The following is a 17,241-nucleotide window of genomic DNA, read 5'->3' on the forward strand; positions in this document are numbered from 1 at the left end:
CACATTTCGCTTTGTTTGTAATATGCATATCTCAAAATATGTATTCTTTGTTATTTTGTTACACTTGCTAAATAGTTAATGGTGTGTGTTCGTGGGAGGCGAGCAAATCAAATCGATGTGCTTGCTGCCCCTTACATTTAAGTTGTTTTACAATTATTTGTCCGTTTTCCTGCTGCAAATAAACATTACAAATAAATAGGTATATATGCATCTTAATTATACGTGTTTTGTGTGTATATATGTCTGCTTTCTCTAGGTACTTAAGTCATGGTGAATGATAAACCAATTTCCAATTATAAATTAGAAAGATTATAGGATAGATTGCACTTAGAGGGTTGGGAGATTCTAAATTTGAAACGAAGTACTTCATGGAGATCGCCTGTAAACCTAAGGTAGAATCATTAGCCTAAACACAATGTTAATTTGAACTAAACGGAATGTTAATAGCACATAAAGAATGTCATGAGATTGATCTACTAACAAAGTTAGTCGGGGGTTATAACAAAACAAATAAATTAAAATAATCGTTCAGGGGAGCTCAGATAACGCTGCTTAAATTTGACCCGGCTACAGATCCGGGGCTGTTCTTCTGTGGTGTTTTTGTCGGCGTCGTTGTCATGGTTATTCCATTTGATATCCCAACGTCAAGCAACTGCATCAACCTTTGTCGAGTGCGTTTATCGCTGACACAAATGCACTGAATAAGGTTGTTCAATTGTTTGATAGAGTATTCATCGCCCATACGCTGCTGTTCAATCCATTGCTCGAACTGTTCGGGCGCAAAGTAGTAGGTCTTGATGAACACATCTACATAGGAGCGATGCTGTGGGTACTTTTGGTTTGATATGAGCTCTAGAAACGACATGAAGTTCGCAAAGTCTAGTTGCATAAGAGCTCGTCCTCCGGCAGAGCATTTCTTGACATTGGAGAACCTATAACATAATAAACACTATACTAATTCCGTTCCTTCTGAGAAATAGAAAATTAGAACATACCCCTCCACCAGCAGATGTGTGGCCACATGGGCCATTGAATTCCACACTTGCTTGCTGGGTACTGGAACCTCCTTGGCGATTTCCTCCAGACACATGGCAAAGCTTTGTATGTTCTGCATATAAATGTGCTTAATTCGTGTGGACTATTAAGCAGAATTAAGTATTGCCTACCCTATTTAGAACATCACTGTAGTTGCTGTGTTGGTGTATCACATGATTAACATCCCATTTGACCTTGGTCATCTGAGTCAGAATGGATGACAAATCGATGACATGCGACGTGACGCATGTGTAAACGGGTTTCGCCAAATCCGCAATATAATCGCTGTAGTCCAGGTAATTGGCCAAAATTGGACGCTCTGCAAGGGGCAGCAAATGGTTTAGATAGTGCTGAAGTATGTTGAATTGCTGGAGCATGCTGCGTCCTGCTTCCACGGCCACTATGCGTTGTGCCAGTCCGTATAAAGTATCCGGATTAGCTAGCTCATTATTTGCCTACGAAAAATGTTTTTAAGAAATGCAAGCTCTAGAAAAATATCACATCAAATTACCAGAGAAGAAAAATTAAGGGGCCAAAGCTTGATCTGGGGTAGGACGTTAACCTCCACCGAGCGTAAGCGTTGCTCAAGTCGTTGAGTGTACATATTATCCGTTGCTACCGGCTGGAAATGTTTACAATTAATATACAATTGATATACATGTATTCAAAAGTTATTTTTATATAAATATTTACCGCATCTTTACCGAAGATCTCGTGCACTGCGTAAACATAAAAGTCAATGAGCTCCAAGATGCAAGCCACAATCTTGGGAGAGATGCAATGCAATAATTTGCACATCTGCAGATATCTTCCAATGACGCGCATCACATTTAGCGCGGTATTGTTAACCAGCAGCTGACTAAAAATATTTGCATTGATTACGATTTCGCGGTAAAGAAAAACATGATAATATTACTGGCTGGCGTCATCGAACTCCTTGCTCTGCAAACTTTTCTGCTCGTCATCGCTCTCCTCGCTGAAATAACAGGAGGCCTCGTCCACAATGCCGGATAAGATGTCCTCCTCCAACATTGCTGCGTCCAAGCCGCCATCAAAAGGCGAACTTTTTTCGGAGAATCTAAGAAAATATCCGTAGGAACCGTAAATGGAGCTTCCACCATCCTGGGAGTGCACTGAAACCAGCTCATCGCAGTTATTATTGCTGATTGGGGAGTTGTTGGATGAAACCAGCAAAGCAGTTGTAGGAGACTTATGGCGTCTGAGAGTGTGCCGAACCGATCGGAATTCCTACAGAGAATTATATATGGATTACCTACCAGTCGCTTTAATATTGTTTGTTTACAAATTACTTACAGGCAATTGCAGGATATGCGCAAATGAGTCAACTTGCGTCCAAGACTCGTTATCCAAAAATAAACAGATCTCCTCGATGCAGCAGATATGGTAACGTCTGAAGAACTCCTCACTCTGCTGCTGCATCGTCTCGATCAACTTCTCCGACTGCTCGCCGCAAAACTCTAGACCCACCTTTTTTAGGCGCTGTACCACAGACAGCACCTGGATAAACTGATCGTATTTAAGAGTCGTCAACTTTGCCGATTGCAGGAACAAGCACACTTTGGTCAGAATGTCATTCCACACGCGTGACTGTCCTTTCTTAAGTTTCTGCTGGATGTAAATATCTGGTGAATCCTCCTCCTCCTGTGCATACAACTTGTAGTTAGTGTGCCACATAACAACCTGGTAATAGGAGGCCAGGATGGTCCAGAAGGTTTTGCACAAACTGATTAGACAGGGCAGCAGCTTATCCACGCTGAGCTGTTCGCACAGCTGCTCATAGAGTGGTTTGGCTTGATCATCCTGGCCAGGATCACTATAACCGCGAAGCACGGCATTCACAGAAGAGTGAATAGCCGAAATATAGTTGATGTGCAGCTGGTCCATGGCCATCAGTGACTTGTTTGCCAATTTGTAGGCCTCCTGCAGCTTGGCGTATTTTCGCCCATCAAAACCTAGCACCATTTCATTAAGCACAGTGTCCAGCTGAAACTCCATAAGCAGCATAGTCTCCTGCAGCTTTTTAGAGAGCGATTGCACACAGTTAAACTGCATGTATGCTTCGGCGGAGCTCTTGCACTGCAGGAGCAGAGCTATGGCAGCGCTGTAGTTGTGATCCGCTAGCAGCTTCTGTACCTCCACGTCGGTAGTGCGCTGTAAGATATTGTATGTTATTCAAATTGACTGCAGAAACATCAATCCTTTTCTGACCAGTTTCTTGATGGCCACCAGTGTGTCCAACACCTCCTTGAGCACCTCTCGCTTGCGGTAGCTGGCTAAGATCTCCAGGCTAGTGGTTGTTAGGTTTGTGCGAGCAAAGTTTAAATAGGATCGCGCCTTCTGGCAGGTCCACAGCGACTCCTCCAGCTTCTTTTGGGTGTCATTGATGGCCGCGAACTCACTGCTGCATGCATTCCGCTGCTCCAAGATGTTCTGCAGCACCTGTTTGGTGAGAACCTTCTGCTGTGTACGCAATTGTGCAATGGTGACCTCGATAAGCTCGTTGTCTATGCCATCGTTGAGAACTTTCTAAGGAAGATCGTGGTGTGTAATTAAAGCCATAGCTTACTGGTCTACCTGGTTTACCTTGAGCTCGTACAGCTGTGGATTGCTGTCGGGGTTGTAATAGCACTGTTCAATGCTCTCCAGGATCTCCTGGTCCGACTTTTGTGCATTTGTCTCGCTGGAAGAAGTGGCCGCCGCGTCTGTGGCATCAGTTTCTTGACTGGCAGAGGCGTCCGTGGTCACCGTTTGGATGAAATAATCCGAAAATCCCATGGCAGGAATTTTCATTTGACGGTTTGTCTTTGTGTGCGTGAGCAGTATTTTGTTTGGTGGACAGAATGCATAGCAACGATGTTAGTTTTGGTAATTATTGAAATGTTCGATGACCTGCTACCTGTTTGTGCAATATGTCCAAGAATTTGCTCTTGAATTCGTCCATTTTGGCCTTGGAATTCTGCATGTTTCAGCCATGAAGAAACCAGCCAAAACACAAAAACGACTGCAGCCAAGTGTGACCAGCATCCGCAAGCAATGCCAAAGCTACATTTAGTGTTAGATAAGAAATACAATTTGTGTACCTAGAAAATAGGTACATAATTGTCTACTGACTATTTGTTAGGAACAACATTTGATTTATTGAGCTTTATATATATAATCGCGTCACATTTTAAATGTTTTAATATATATATGTTATTCAATGTTTTATTCAATCAAAAATTCGAACCTAGTACCGGAGCACTTCCCTTCGTCTTCCAACACTAGACCATCGAACACTTTTTGGCCATTGTGCACACTGCTGTTTTCTGCTTGCCGATTTTGTTTAACTTATTGCACATATTTGTTTATATGTGGAATGTCAAATTACTGGAAACCGCAAAAGCCAAAGAGTGAAAAATGCGTATCTGCATGGTGTCGGACTTCTTCTACCCGAGCATCGGGGGGGTCGAGGAGCACGTCTACAACCTTTCGCAAATGCTGCTCAGCTTGGGTCACAAGGTGACTATTGCCAATTGGGCGGACCAAGAATGATAACGATTATTTGAACTGCCTATCTCTGCCCATTAGATCGTCGTGCTGACCCACGCCTACGGGGACTGCAGTGGCATTCGCTATGTGACTGGCTACCTTAAGGTCTACTATCTGCCCATTAAGGTGTGTTACAACCAATGCATACTGCCCACCGCTGTCTGCAATGTGCCGATGCTGCGAGCAGTGCTCGTCCGGGAGCGCGTGGAAGTGGTCCACGGCCACTCTGCCTTCAGTGCTCTGGCCCACGAGGCACTGATGGTGGGCTCCCTGCTGGGACTAAAGGTGCGGAGCATGCAGCACGGAACCTATAGTTAGAATCGCTAATGAATCATACTCGTTTTTCAGACTGTCTTCACCGATCACAGCCTTTTTGGCTTTGCGGACTTGTCAGCCGCTCTTACCAACAATCTGCTCGAGGTCAACTTGGGGATGGTCAATCACGCCATCTGTGTATCTCACATAGGGAAGGAGAACACTGTTTTACGAGCTCGAGTAGCCAAAAATCGAGTTTCCGTCATTCCCAATGCAGTGGACACCGCCCTGTTTACTCCTGATCCTCAACAGCGACCGAGCAATGATATAAGTATGGTCCATAATCTTTTAATAATATTTTGAATTATCATATCCCTACTTTTTAGTCAACATTGTAGTGGCATCGCGTCTGGTCTACCGCAAAGGAATAGATTTGCTAGCTGGCATCATTCCACGGTTCAAAAACACTCCTAACGTAAACTTTATCATTGTGGGCGATGGACCAAAGCGTGATCTGCTGGAGGAGATTCGCGAAAAGACCAATATGCAGGAGAGGGTTCAGATGGTGGGCGCCGTGGAGCATGACAAGGTTCGCGATTTCCTGGTGCGGGGCCACATCTTTTTAAATACCTCACTAACTGAGGCCTACTGCATGGCCATCGTTGAGGCTGCTTCCTGTGGATTGCAGGTGGTATCCACCAGTGTGGGCGGAATTCCCGAAGTACTGCCCCAGAGCCTTATACTGTTGGCAGAGCCCGAAATTGATGCCATTTACGCTGCGATTTTAATTGCCATCGACCGACATCAAAAGAGTTCCTTTAAGGTTAGTCCTCCAGTTGCCAATGGTCATCTACCTTCGGATGCGAATGGAAAGGTTAAGCGGCGACGTCGCAGGAAAGCGGATACCCCTACCTATCCTTCACAATTGCCATCATCCTCTGCTCCTCCTGCGGATCAGAACAGCCCTGCTGAGCCCGTTATGTGTCCATACAGATGCAATGAGTTGGTGGAAACACTCTACAACTGGGAGGATGTTGCCCTCCGCACAGTCAAAGTATACGATCGCGTTTTACAAGAACGCTCTTTCACCACTAGCGAGCTGGTATTTGCGGTGTGGCAGCACGGCTCCTGGTTCCTTGTATTCTTTGTTGTGGCCCACTTCTTGATGCGCCTACTGGAGCTTTGGCGACCTCGAAAACGCGTTGAGCTAGCGCAGGATATACAACGCACGCCCAGCTAGCAAAGACCGAACGGAATACATTCTTCCAATAACTAGCCAATTATATATTTATACGTTAGATTTTATAACTCTTGTTGATTTTATTTCTTGTCCATAGTAGAGTAGTAGAGCTACTGTCAGCTTTAAAAACAATCTGATATTCCATTCTTATGATTATAACCCAAACGGCGCGGCTGACTTTCGTAGATAAAATATTCCGCCCACAGAAATGTTTATATAAAGGGGGCTGCTTTGTATATCCATTTCATTCTAGAGAGGCATTGATCATATTGGTTATGGTTATTTGATCATAATGTAATGTTGTGGACATTTGCACGAAGCTAGGCTCATAAAGACTGCTCAACGAATTATTATTTATACTGATAGAAAGCCAATTAAAATACCGTATGGTGTAATATGCTCAATAGAGATAAGCTTTTTTGATAACAAAAACAATAGAAAGAAACTACAAAAATTCCTGATCATGCAAGATAGAAATAAAAAATAAAGAAAACAGATTAAAACAATCTATTTTTTTTTTATTTAATATGCCACAATCCTGCAATAAAATCATTGAATTTGAAAAATTGAATTTATAAAATTAAATTAAGGAAACCAAGCCTTAGTTTAACATTTCACACTAAATGTAATGTATTATTTACAAAGCCATGACAAGTCTAGAAATCAGATATTGTGCATCATAAATTATTTAACAAAAACTATTAATATATTTTTATATTAAATATATATCAATCTTTGAAATAATAAAATAAAAATACCGAAAAGAACAAAATCCGGTCCACAGAGTGTCTGGCCATACTGCGATGCAGCCCTGGCCCTTATTTAGGAAAAAAAATTAAGAGGGAGCAGCAGCGGAGGCTGATGATAAATTAATTAGCCACAGCTACCACATAACCCAGGGTGCGGAAACCTGTACCTAGCTCTGCGGCACATCCATTACCATCGCTAGCACCTCGGTTGCCGTCCAGGTCAAGGTGAGCATCACTTGGAAGTCCGACATTGACTGTGGATTTGGCATTGCACTTTTCAGATTCTGTTACCAACTCAGGGTAACGACGATGGCGGAACTGGTGAGGGACTGGCTGGCGGACTACCAGCGAATACGGGGTCAGCCCTCGGAGGCGGAAGCGTTCGTTGTGGAGCACGAAACTGATCCCGAGATCGCCGAAGCCATATTTACCATCTTTAACGAGCGCCAGCGCAATGAGGCGCTGGTGCACGACATCTGCCAGCAGTTACTGGCCTTCTACCGGTCGCCGGAGCAGACGCTGCACAAGTTCCCGCTGCAGTTCATCCCTGTGCTTCTCTACACATACCTCCACTCGGTGGCCGGCGGCGATAAGAAGGCTGCTCGCGGCGTGGAGACGCTGCTCATCTGCATTTACAATGGCGAAGTGTCCACCGAAGACGGCGGCCAGAAGGTGGTGTCCTTCCGCATGCCCATCCTGGCCCAGACGTCCGTTTACCACGAGGTAAAAAACCTGCCTATGACGGATCTGCGCCGTTGGGAGGAGAACTGCAACCGGGAGGTCAAGTGGGGTCCACACCAGCGCATCGAATCGATTCATGCCCAGAACCGTATGCGTATTCTTACTGCTTTGCTGTTCTGCTACAACCAGCAGGTCAGCCAAACGCAAAAGTCTTCGCTGTTGCACTTGTGCCGTGTCACCTCGCAGCTGGTGAACCAAGGATTCACTACGAAGTCGGGTCATGGCCATCGAATGAGTTATGGGTAAAGTAAATTGCAGATTGCCGGCTTTCAATTATAAACAATTTATAAACTTTCCAGTTCTGATCCTGCAACCGGAGTACCTTTTCCCAAGCCCTCTTCACCACGCATTCCACTGTCCGCCGCCTTCCTGATCGAGCTGGTGCACGCCATCTATTTCGCTATGTTTAATGGCTATGGCACGATAGCAATTCAGACACTGGACGACATACACAACCGGGCCATCTACGAGATGTACTCGGAACTGATCCTGGTGACCAGCGCAGTGCGCAATTCGCTGCACGCCAATCCTTCCGGACAGCCCAACGACGGACCTATGGGCCTGAGTGTGGCCTTAACGCCGTCCACAACAACGGTGACCACTTCAGTGTCCAAGTCGATGATTACGAACGCCTCCTTCCGTACGAAAAAACTGCCCGACGACATACCCATCCAGGTGCAGGACCTTACCATGCCGCAGGCTCCGCAGCAGCTGGCCAGTGTCACTGAGGAGGCGGAACCGGGCTCCAAGGAATCGCCCTCCACGAAGGAGAGTTCCGGGACGCGCACTTCCATTATGCGGCCCAGCATGGAGGGCATCAAGGCACAGGCACACAAGGCGCTTATTGCGGGCTTCAAGAAGTCTAAGGACAAGGAGAAAGAGAAGGACAAGGAGCCACCTAAGCCACCGCAGCGCAAGTTCGACAAGCACACGCAACGCAACTCCCTGCTCCAGCTGCAGGCGGAACCCAGCTCGAACTCCAGCGCGGAACAGCCACCCACCGGCGAAGTGTTGCCCCTGCAGACCCTCTCGCTGGTCAACGAGAACGGCAGCAACAGTTTCAGCGTGGACAGCGACCTCAACGACGGCGTGCTGGGCGTGAGTGCGAACACATCCCTGCCCCCGCTGAGCAGCACCACGAACTCGGTGACCAGTAGCGACCTGCTCACCAAGAGCTTTGACTCTAGCATTGAACTGGCGCCGATAGGACACAGCAGCAGCAATGGCGGCAAGTTGGCCGAGCACGGCTTGGCGGAGTAGTGCAATCAATCGTCTCGTTCCAAAGGCGATTAGCCAAATCCAAGTATCAAGTATATAAATTTACATCTACAACTGGGGTGAGTGGATATTGTTGAATACATGATAAATGTAGGCATTGTGAAGGCATTTTTTTTGTAATACAAAGATAATTCTAGGACGTTTCGTTTACAGTTTTGGTCAAAGAACAGCAATATATATTATTCATTATCATTGCCAGTTTTTCAATATATAAAGTAATGTTTCTGGTTAGATGCAATTATATCCCCTGCATTTTGGTCGGACCCTATATCGTGAATACTTAGAATTGTCCCAAGATTACATGCCGACACAAAGATTCACTCACCCTAATTTATGTGTACATTCGCCACCTACCGCTGTGTATTAGCCGAACAAAACCGTGGCGCCAGATTTGAATTTATGGATTAAGGATCGTTTGAGTTTGTTGAATTTGATGGGTTTTCTTAGTTGTTCGTATGTATTATCGTATTCCAAATCCAATTGTTGGTTAGTTTAAGTGTTGCTAGGACGTCACAAGAATTATATATACAAAATGTATACACACGGAACCCTTGGTAGAGATCGTATGCAAATGCTTCAGTAAGAGGGAGAATATGTTCCATTTTCGGGGAACAGAACGTTCACATCCCGGTGCATTTCACTTGTTTTAGATAAGCAGCATGACGCTCACACATTCGATATCTACTCGACATTCAGCCAGAGTTGGGTCCAGGCAATTACAACTGAATTCTACAGGAAGCCTTTTAGTTCTGTCACTTATTAGCATATACATGTGTAAACTAATATATACATACAAATATTTATTGAACGTTGACTTGAACCATGTTATTGATTTAAAATAAATACAAGAACTAAATACGTAACAATGGTCATTATTATTAACCTGTGGTCAAAGGTTTTTCCTTCTAAACTTGCCCTGCAGAAAAATGCGCGGCACATCCACGCCTTCCTTAAGATTTAGAGTGCGTCGGTGGACATAGGCATTGGTGATTACCTCGAAGCCGTTCTCCTCAAACAACTTGGATACTTCCTCCTCTGTAAAGAAGTAGCTTCGGGTGCCATCCTGTCTCACATAGAGGTTCTCTGCAATCTTGTTGCCCGGCTTAAAGCGCAACTGTGCCATGTCGTAGAGTCCGTAGTCCCTGAACAGCAGCAGTCCTCCTGGCTTAAGTAGCTTGCCCAGATTTTGCACCACATCTGCAAACTTCTGTGGATGTATGGCGGAGAGCACAAAGATCATAGTGCAGATATCTACGCTGTTGGCAGGTATGTGCTCATGCACCTGTTGCGTCGTGATATCGCACTGAAAGGCAGATATCTGGCTGGGATTATACAGAGGATTGGAGCGCACAAATTCCACGGCTCGGGGTGAGAAGTCGCACGCGTAGAAGAAGAATCTGCTATTCCTAAAACACCCTTCTTCGCTGGTTTGTTCTTCCAGAAGCGGGAATACCAGATTGCCCACACCGCAACCCACTTCGAAAAGGGTTCGTTTCTCGTGGAACTCCTCCTGGTCCAGCAGCTCCTGGAACTCCCGCGTCGTCCAGTGACGGTCCTTGAAGAAACGAGTCTCATTTCTCTTGTAGAATATATCCCAGTTCCTCTGGGCATCGATTTCCAGCTTGTTCGCTTTGAATTCAGGCACGAGACCACGCTTGTTCTGCTCCTCCAGCTTTTGCTTCTCCACTGCAGACAGTTCCTTCGCTTGGGTGGTAAATACATCCGGTTCTAGTGGCTCCTAAGAAGTAACAGAATTACTAAATATTTTCCAATATTGTAAAACTGTTTTCTTTAATTTACCATCTTTTATTAAAGCAAGTTTCCTGTTCGATACCAATGGGTTTATCTTTCCACGTGTATGTGTGTGACCTAGTGGTGTGATCTGTGGCTCTTCGTCTTTATATTATTTAGATTTCTTTAATAGTTCTAACCCCGATATTTAGGAAAAAACCGTGTTTTATTTTCATGTTTTCGTTTCCAAATTAGGAATGTGTTGGAAATACGGTCACACTGCCATCCATGGGCACAAAATATTTATAAAAGGGGTCACGCAGAAATGCAATTATATTAAAAATTACATTTAATTTAATAGTGTTTTACATTTTTAATTTTGTAGCTCTACAATAATATGTTCTTAATGAAATGTATTAACTATTTTATTCCTATGGCAATTCCACTTCGAGAACAGTAATCGAATATAAAATAGAATTTCATGCGCTGTTATCGGTTTTAAACTGCAACAAATCGTTACTGACTGAAAACAATTCCTTTATTGCATTGAGATTCTTAAAGTTATAAATCGAACATTTTAAATACAGCCATTATGAAAACAACAATTAACAAAAGTGAAATGATAAGCAATGGCGGCAGTTCGCCAATTGCTTTGGTCTTTGGTCGCAGTATGGGCATTGGTTAATACCATAAGAAAGATATCCGGTTTCCAGTTATCTGCCCATGATGGTCGGCTCATCTGCCATAGCCACCTCATCGTTGGGCGCCTTGGCACCCTTCTTCTTGCCAGAATACCAGAGGAACATAACACCGCACAGGATATTGTCCACGAACGTGAACCAAGCCAAGTAAACGCCGTAGCCATAGCTGAAAATGAATAAAACCGTAGAGTATATTATAAATGATCTGGTCTGACTAACTTACGTTAGTTTCGCCCCTTCAGGATACGCATAGAACAGATGCTCCTTGGTGTAGTCAATCGAGGAGAAGAGCACCTGGAGCACCACCAGCGCCGTGGAGGCGGCCACCAGGTGGATGCCACCCGCCAGACGCTTGAACATGTAGCGCGGATTCATGAACGTGTAGAAGGAGAAGACCGCACCCAAGCTCATTACGAACAGAGTTATGCAGGCAAAGGACGCCTGCGTCCGGATGTAGTCTGAAAGGGAGTACCAAGCGACTGCCAATTAGGAGCCGTCGTCTGCGAACACGAACCAGTGGTACCTACCCAATAGTTCGTCATCGAAACCAGGCTCATTTCGCAGTGAATTGGAGTTCGGAAACATATCGATGTACTTGCAGCGCTCTGGGGAAAAGGATTAGTTAAGCAATCAAATGAGGTCCTTGGGTTTTCCCACTCACGGTTCGGGATATAGCTGTAGTAGGCGGGCTGACCCCTCTTGGGCGGCAGCGGTGGCACCAGGATCAGGATCACCCGTTCATCGTTAAGCACGTAGGCCGGGATGCTGATATCCCTGATGTAGGTGCCCAGCAGTCGAACCACCAGGGGGTAATCCGTCCAGTTGCTGAAGATGGCTAATTGCGCCACCTCGGGGATCACGTAATAGGACCAGGTGTTGTTGTACTTAACCCGCTGCAGCGCCGAACCGAAGGTATTCCTATCAATGATTCCCAGCACATCCAGCGGATTGATGGGTATGGGCTTAATGGCCGTGGCATTGAACTGGCGCTGATTCTCCTCGGTGTTCATCACCAGGGAGCGGAAGGCATGGCGCAGCGTCTGGAACTCCATGTCTTCTCCGCGTACCCAGTGGGCAAACATGTGGCGACGCGCCGATTCCGTGAAGTTGTCCGACGTATCCAGCTTCTCCTGAGCGAACTGCTTGATGAAGTCCATTTGCGACAGATTCCGCTTCGCCTCGTTGATGTTCGTCTGCGATGTGTACGACATGGAGCTAAAGTTGCGCACCACCTGGGCATTGCTCATGGCATTGGGCACAATCGTGTTCCGGCAGTGCCGCCACAGTCCCGAGTGCGAGGACATGAAGAAGCGCCGGGACTCGGGGATGAAAATGCCTTTTGAAAAGGGAAGTGAAGTTGTAGATTATGCAATGTTTATTAAAAGTGGTAGTTGTATGCATAATAGTTCTAATCAAAATCACATTGATCAAGTATTTATTTTATAAAGGTTTGTTTACCCTTTCCGCCGGAAATGATGATCCAGTGATCAGTCGAGATGGCCACTATCCAGATCAACAGGGACACCACCATTAGCAGACTACAACCGAGCAGCACCCGCCGCTGGAACATGTAGGCCTCCATCAGCGGACGACGGGCCTCATCCCGGCCGATGGTCGACGTGGACACGTCGCGTTTCATCCTGATTGTGGCACCGGTTCCGGGTCACGCTCCACTCCTAGGGCTCTCTGGACGTTGGCAATGGGCAATCCACACGCACATGGAACAGCGCACGTTCCTGGGGGAGGAAGTTAACCCATTTGTAATCGCTCCCCCGACAATGAAGTCATGCGGACACATCGCACACATGTGGGACATTGTCGGGCGGCGTTTTCATCATTCGGCAGGTGTTTCGCCGGGCCTACAACCCGTCCCATTCGATCCCAGACCTCTCTAATTTAAACAATATTTTATTTTTATACTAAGCAAACAGAAGACAGGCAGGGGAACAGTGTTGGGATTTCAAAAACTGGCAATTAAATGTGTTTTAAGGGAACGGAAAAACCAACGAATTTAGAATAAATAGCGAATAGTTCTGGAAACAATATTAAAATATTGAAATAGAACTCATACATGTAATTTATTAGATAATGGTGCTAAGAGAAGTGCAGTCAACTGTTTATGTACTTTGCTTGTGTTCATTACTTGTTACTTTTGAACTAAACATTTTTAATACTTTTTCAAATAAATGTGGTTTTTACAATTTCGCATCATAGGACTTTATATACTGTGTATATTTTATAGTTTCTAAGATACTTTAAGCTATCTTTAGAGGCAAAATGCCAACCCTAACTTTGCCCTAAACTGTAAGTTCGTCGACCGTAAATCCGCGAAAAGGTGCCCATTAATTATGTTGTTTTGGAAAATCCGTGCTATTTTCTTTTATTTTATTTATGTGTTTGCATACGTGTTGCCAAGACAACCAGAAATTCCCATACGTTCGTCGTTGGTCTTTGACAGAAATTAAGCAAATTAGTAGACACATTCAGGCGAGGAAAATAGATGACAAAAATGCGAATTCCTCTTCAAAAATTATTTCGCCTCTTTGCGGAATATTGCGAGAATTAGGTGCGCCTCCGTCGAGTGGGTGCTCGGATGGATGGATGGATCGTCAGATGGTCGGGTGGTTGTCGTAGCAGGTGGGGATTAGGCGGTGGAGCGGTGTGCGTGCACAAGTGTCATACACATGGTTAGTACTGCCTGCCATGTGGATGCCGTCGAAATATGCCTCCTAAGTTGCGATACCATCATTGTGTCTACCAAAAAGGTCCACTTATACATTTTGTTTATTTGTGGGAAAAACCCAGATTGTTGTTCTCCACTTCCGCAATCTATTCCGGGAATAGATCTTGCAGCTTGCATCATCGGGAGTCGCGGAGTTGCACGCACTTGCGTCACTGAAGTGCGTCATTGAGCTGCATCCCATGTGCCACTTTGCTTCGAATGCGATTTTTTCGAATTTCTCTTCTAGTTTTTGATGGGTTTTTTGTTTTTTTTAGCCACGCACAAGTTACAGCGAACAGTTTGCCTTATTTTTAGAATGACCCACCGCGAGCTTAGCAGATTCCCGGCTGACAAAGTGGAGGAGGCATCAATAATTTACAACTCATTGTCGCATTTGGGCGCGAATGTATTGACACTTTTGACAGGCGGGCAGAAAGTGTATATTTTTTGAAAAAATAAAACAGCGAAATAAATCTCGAAACGACCGCCCGTCCGTCCGCTTATTTATTTATTTTGTGTTTCAGCCTTTGTTTTACTTTCTGTCGGCCATTGTATTTTTGGTTTGTGCCGTATTATTCAGACGTCGCAACACACGTTGAATTCCGCCCCGGCGTAAAAGAAGCGAATTTTGAGAAATGTGTATTTAATTAATGCCCCGCATAAATAATGCCAATGCCAGCGGATTTGGATCAGCACCGCCTCCTGCCCGACAGCCAACCTCATAAACTGTCAGGCGTGGTTACCGTCCGTCAGGTATCCTGATTTATTGTTATATAAGAGCAGCTATACCCCCGGTGTTTACCATTAAAGCTGCACCGATGCAACGGAGATCTCTGGCTCGCTGGCTGGCTGGCGCTGGTCTCAGGCTAATTGTTTATGACCGCTGTGTTTGGTTTTTATGAGCGGCCCGGCACGTTTAAAATAAAATTTTGTTAAACTACCGACTAAAGATCGAGGCGAACAAGCGATAACAACCGAAATAAATGGCTATATTGCCCGTGAAGCGAGCCACAATTGGAAATAAAAGAGCGCGATCTTTGGGCTTTACAATTCCTTGCGATCGACTCGATCGGATCGCGGCGGTACGGCTCCGTCTGCTGCTGGCCAAGGCAGAGCACAGACTGACTGGCTACTAGCCACCAGTGGTTGTCGCTCGCCTGCCTCTTCCTTCGCATTTCTTTTTGGGAGCGCGACGAGCCAAGAAAAAAATAACAAAGGCAGCCATTGTTAGCCAGCATAAACATAAAATCGTTCTACATACGCCTCTGGGAGCGGAATCGGACGTGGGATTTGGGTAGGGCGGAGCTGCCACCTGCAGCAAGCCGCCGAAGGAATTACTCGGGCAGACGTCATCGTTGCTTAATTACGCCATAAACATGAACTCTACTCCGCCGATGATTCCGTTGCTGCGGCAGTGTGCGCACAAATTTAGAACTTAGATGGATTTAGGCATCGCTTTTTTAATGGTACACAGAGCATGGTACATGGGCAGCTATTTTTATATATTTGCCCGCCACGCTAGCCGTACGCCACATTCCCCCGATTTACCATTAAACGTTGACATCGCTTTTATGAATGCCTTTGGCTATCTGTTGGCATGCCATTAGCGCATCGTAAAGCCTGAAAAAGGGGGCCAACGACTGCGCGGAGGATGACGTGGTGTGAATAACATCTAACCACTTGTTGGCCAGCCAGTGGTCATGCCTCGTTTGCCAATTTCTTATGGGTAGATGTATGCTGCTAGCTGAACTATTGCTGCCTATCACAGATGCGGAGTGCGCCCATGTCCAGATTGAGTTCGGTGAGGATGTCGTTGGGCGCGGAGCCCTGCATAGTCAGGCCTGCGATCACCTGTTGCGCCTCCGGACAGTTTATGCAGGCGTTTCGGATGGCTAGGATGCTCCACTCCCGCATCACTGGGGTATAAATAGTAAAATGTTAACTAAGCAATATCTAGAAAGGTACAAAACACTACTTAAGAATGTATCAAATTAGTTTCTTACACGGGTTTCGAGCATCCATCGTTGTGCATTCTAGAAGGGTAGGCAGCAGCTGTGTGTCCAGGCAGTAACCCTTGTTGGCCTTGTTGTCATACAGAAGATTGGCTGAACAGCGTACGAGTAGCGTTTTAAGTTCATAGGAGACCTTTTTTTCATAGCCCGCATCAATGCCCGAAGTGAGGGCCACCTCCTCCAGCTTCGTCATGGGCTTATCCAGGCCGCCTCCATCCGGTTCCTTGCCAGCAGACACAACGCATCTTAGCAGACTGCTGACGTTGATGAACAGCGATTGGTCCGAGGAGTACACATTGGCATACTTCTCAGAGCCGCTGGCACTTGCGATGATGCGCAGTAATGTGTGAACTTCACGGGGATGAAGCTCATGCTTAAGCTTAATAGTTTCGCGCAGAAGACAATCGGATTTCATGCGGAATTCTTTGGCAAAATGCTGAAGCAAAAACAGAGTAACATCGCCATTGGGACTGTTTTCCCTCAGATAGTGGGCCACGTAGTCAAGGAAAGCAACACGATCTTCAGTCTCTAACTTCTGGTAACAAGCTACGCAGGCTCGTCCATTCTGAACAATGAAGTGCTCCAGGAAGAAGTGTAGGTACTCGAAGTTATAGGTGCACTGGGCCTCGTTTAGAGCCCGCCACAGTTGCAAACAAGTTGTAAGTGCCACCAAGTCGGTGATCAGACCACGACCACTCAGGTATATGTTGTACATGATCATGAGGAGCACATTATTGGAACTTCCCAAAGGAGAAGCGTAAGCTTGCTCGGCGATCTTCAAGCCATGCTGACTCCAGGTAAGTGCTTGCGTGGTCTCATTGTTAACAACACTATTGGCCAGCACCTGCAGAGAGAGATTGTGTATGATTCGATGCTCTGTGCGCATCGTTGGATTGAAAGCCAGGGCATCTAAAAAGCTGGAGAACTCCACACTTTCGGCCAACGTCTCCTGATTTTTCCCGCCTTTTGTGAGCAACAGTCGTAGGTTCTTGAGTATTGCCGAAATTTCCTCCTCATTTTCGGTTATGCTTAGGCTCACGAGCTTTTGTACCAGCTCTTTAGTTTCACTTCGCTGAGATAAATCACTTAATTTAATAAATCTCGAGAGAATAAAAATAATATTTACCACATGCTCCATTTCCGATAGACCCACAGCTGTTTGCCGCCAAGTGCAATCGATTGGCCAGTTCGGCACTAGCTAACACTGGTCCAATTGGGTCAAATGAGT

At 45.6% G+C, this 17,241-nt stretch overlaps 6 protein-coding genes across 9 annotated transcripts; 2 read left to right on the plus strand and 4 right to left on the minus strand.

Moving 5' to 3' along the window:
* Window positions 1-10: 10 nt before the first annotated feature.
* LOC6546553 (syndetin) lies at window positions 11-4,103 on the minus strand. The gene is made up of 10 exons (XM_001974531.3): window positions 3,953-4,103; window positions 3,640-3,858; window positions 3,265-3,582; window positions 2,350-3,207; window positions 1,952-2,283; window positions 1,729-1,894; window positions 1,547-1,657; window positions 1,167-1,490; window positions 996-1,108; window positions 11-932 (listed from the first exon to the last, which is right to left on the minus strand). The coding sequence occupies exons 1-10, from the start codon at window positions 4,016-4,018 to the stop codon at window positions 539-541; spliced, it is 2,901 nt and encodes a 966-aa protein (XP_001974567.1). The 5' UTR covers window positions 4,019-4,103; the 3' UTR covers window positions 11-538.
* Window positions 4,104-4,320: 217 nt separating this feature from the next.
* LOC6546552 (phosphatidylinositol N-acetylglucosaminyltransferase subunit A) lies at window positions 4,321-6,139 on the plus strand. 2 transcript variants are annotated; one of them, XM_001974530.3, is made up of 4 exons: window positions 4,321-4,554; window positions 4,624-4,869; window positions 4,933-5,170; window positions 5,226-6,139. In XM_001974530.3, the coding sequence occupies exons 1-4, from the start codon at window positions 4,453-4,455 to the stop codon at window positions 6,077-6,079; spliced, it is 1,440 nt and encodes a 479-aa protein (XP_001974566.1). In that variant the 5' UTR covers window positions 4,321-4,452; the 3' UTR covers window positions 6,080-6,139. The 2 variants fall into 2 exon arrangements, with proteins under 2 accessions (XP_001974566.1, XP_026836048.1); XM_026980247.1 differs by having other exon boundaries at window positions 4,624-4,710.
* Window positions 6,140-6,867: 728 nt separating this feature from the next.
* Window positions 6,868-9,039, plus strand: LOC6546551 (hyccin). 2 transcript variants are annotated; one of them, XM_001974529.3, is made up of 3 exons: window positions 6,868-7,053; window positions 7,110-7,811; window positions 7,869-9,039. In XM_001974529.3, the coding sequence occupies exons 2-3, from the start codon at window positions 7,138-7,140 to the stop codon at window positions 8,827-8,829; spliced, it is 1,635 nt and encodes a 544-aa protein (XP_001974565.1). In that variant the 5' UTR covers window positions 6,868-7,053; window positions 7,110-7,137; the 3' UTR covers window positions 8,830-9,039. The 2 variants fall into 2 exon arrangements, with proteins under 2 accessions (XP_001974565.1, XP_026837033.1); XM_026981232.1 differs by having other exon boundaries at window positions 6,868-7,047.
* A 598-nt stretch (window positions 9,040-9,637) lies between these two features.
* Window positions 9,638-10,890, minus strand: LOC6546550 (methyltransferase-like protein 6). The gene is made up of 2 exons (XM_001974528.3): window positions 10,648-10,890; window positions 9,638-10,585 (listed from the first exon to the last, which is right to left on the minus strand). The coding sequence occupies exons 1-2, from the start codon at window positions 10,648-10,650 to the stop codon at window positions 9,737-9,739; spliced, it is 852 nt and encodes a 283-aa protein (XP_001974564.1). The 5' UTR covers window positions 10,651-10,890; the 3' UTR covers window positions 9,638-9,736.
* A 36-nt stretch (window positions 10,891-10,926) lies between these two features.
* LOC6546549 lies at window positions 10,927-15,126 on the minus strand. Of its 2 annotated transcripts, none has more exons than XM_001974527.3 (6): window positions 14,804-15,126; window positions 12,738-13,015; window positions 11,941-12,615; window positions 11,807-11,884; window positions 11,503-11,737; window positions 10,927-11,445 (listed from the first exon to the last, which is right to left on the minus strand). In XM_001974527.3, exons 2-6 carry the CDS (start codon window positions 12,916-12,918, stop codon window positions 11,292-11,294), a joined length of 1,323 nt encoding a protein of 440 aa, XP_001974563.1. In that variant the 5' UTR covers window positions 12,919-13,015; window positions 14,804-15,126; the 3' UTR covers window positions 10,927-11,291. The 2 variants fall into 2 exon arrangements, with proteins under 2 accessions (XP_001974563.1, XP_015012103.1); XM_015156617.2 differs by having other exon boundaries at window positions 11,503-11,758.
* Window positions 13,644-17,233, minus strand: LOC6546572 (ataxin-10). The gene is made up of 3 exons (XM_001974526.3): window positions 17,140-17,233; window positions 16,005-17,085; window positions 13,644-15,917 (listed from the first exon to the last, which is right to left on the minus strand). Exons 1-3 carry the CDS (start codon window positions 17,149-17,151, stop codon window positions 15,751-15,753), a joined length of 1,260 nt encoding a protein of 419 aa, XP_001974562.1. The 5' UTR covers window positions 17,152-17,233; the 3' UTR covers window positions 13,644-15,750.
* Between the last annotated feature and the right edge of the window lie 8 nt (window positions 17,234-17,241).

This window comes from Drosophila erecta, unplaced genomic scaffold (assembly GCF_003286155.1).
Source record: "Drosophila erecta strain 14021-0224.00,06,07 unplaced genomic scaffold, DereRS2 tig00000092-arrow-pilon, whole genome shotgun sequence".
NCBI lineage: Eukaryota > Metazoa > Arthropoda > Insecta > Diptera > Drosophilidae > Drosophila > Drosophila erecta.

Coding starts and splice junctions, on each gene's coding strand:
- LOC6546549 (XM_015156617.2), bottom strand. CDS start 12,918: ATGAAACGCGACGTGTCCACGTCGACCATCGGCCGGGATGAGGCCCGT. Junction 11,759..11,806: donor TTTCGATGACGAACTATTGG/GTAGGTACCACT, acceptor CCTAATTGGCAG/TCGCTTGGTACTCCCTTTCA. Junction 11,446..11,502: donor CCTGAAGGGGCGAAACTAAC/GTAAGTTAGTCA, acceptor ATTCATTTTCAG/CTATGGCTACGGCGTTTACT.
- LOC6546551 (XM_001974529.3), top strand. CDS start 7,138: ATGGCGGAACTGGTGAGGGACTGGCTGGCGGACTACCAGCGAATACGG. Junction 7,812..7,868: donor GGCCATCGAATGAGTTATGG/GTAAAGTAAATT, acceptor TAAACTTTCCAG/TTCTGATCCTGCAACCGGAG.
- LOC6546553 (XM_001974531.3), bottom strand. CDS start 4,018: ATGCAGAATTCCAAGGCCAAAATGGACGAATTCAAGAGCAAATTCTTG. Junction 1,491..1,546: donor CCCTTAATTTTTCTTCTCTG/GTAATTTGATGT, acceptor CATTTTTCGTAG/GCAAATAATGAGCTAGCTAA. Junction 1,109..1,166: donor ACAGTGATGTTCTAAATAGG/GTAGGCAATACT, acceptor ATTTATATGCAG/AACATACAAAGCTTTGCCAT.
- LOC6546552 (XM_001974530.3), top strand. CDS start 4,453: ATGCGTATCTGCATGGTGTCGGACTTCTTCTACCCGAGCATCGGGGGG. Junction 4,555..4,623: donor TGCTCAGCTTGGGTCACAAG/GTGACTATTGCC, acceptor TCTGCCCATTAG/ATCGTCGTGCTGACCCACGC. Junction 5,171..5,225: donor GCGACCGAGCAATGATATAA/GTATGGTCCATA, acceptor CCTACTTTTTAG/TCAACATTGTAGTGGCATCG.
- LOC6546572 (XM_001974526.3), bottom strand. Junction 15,918..16,004: donor GATGGATGCTCGAAACCCGT/GTAAGAAACTAA, acceptor TTTATACCCCAG/TGATGCGGGAGTGGAGCATC.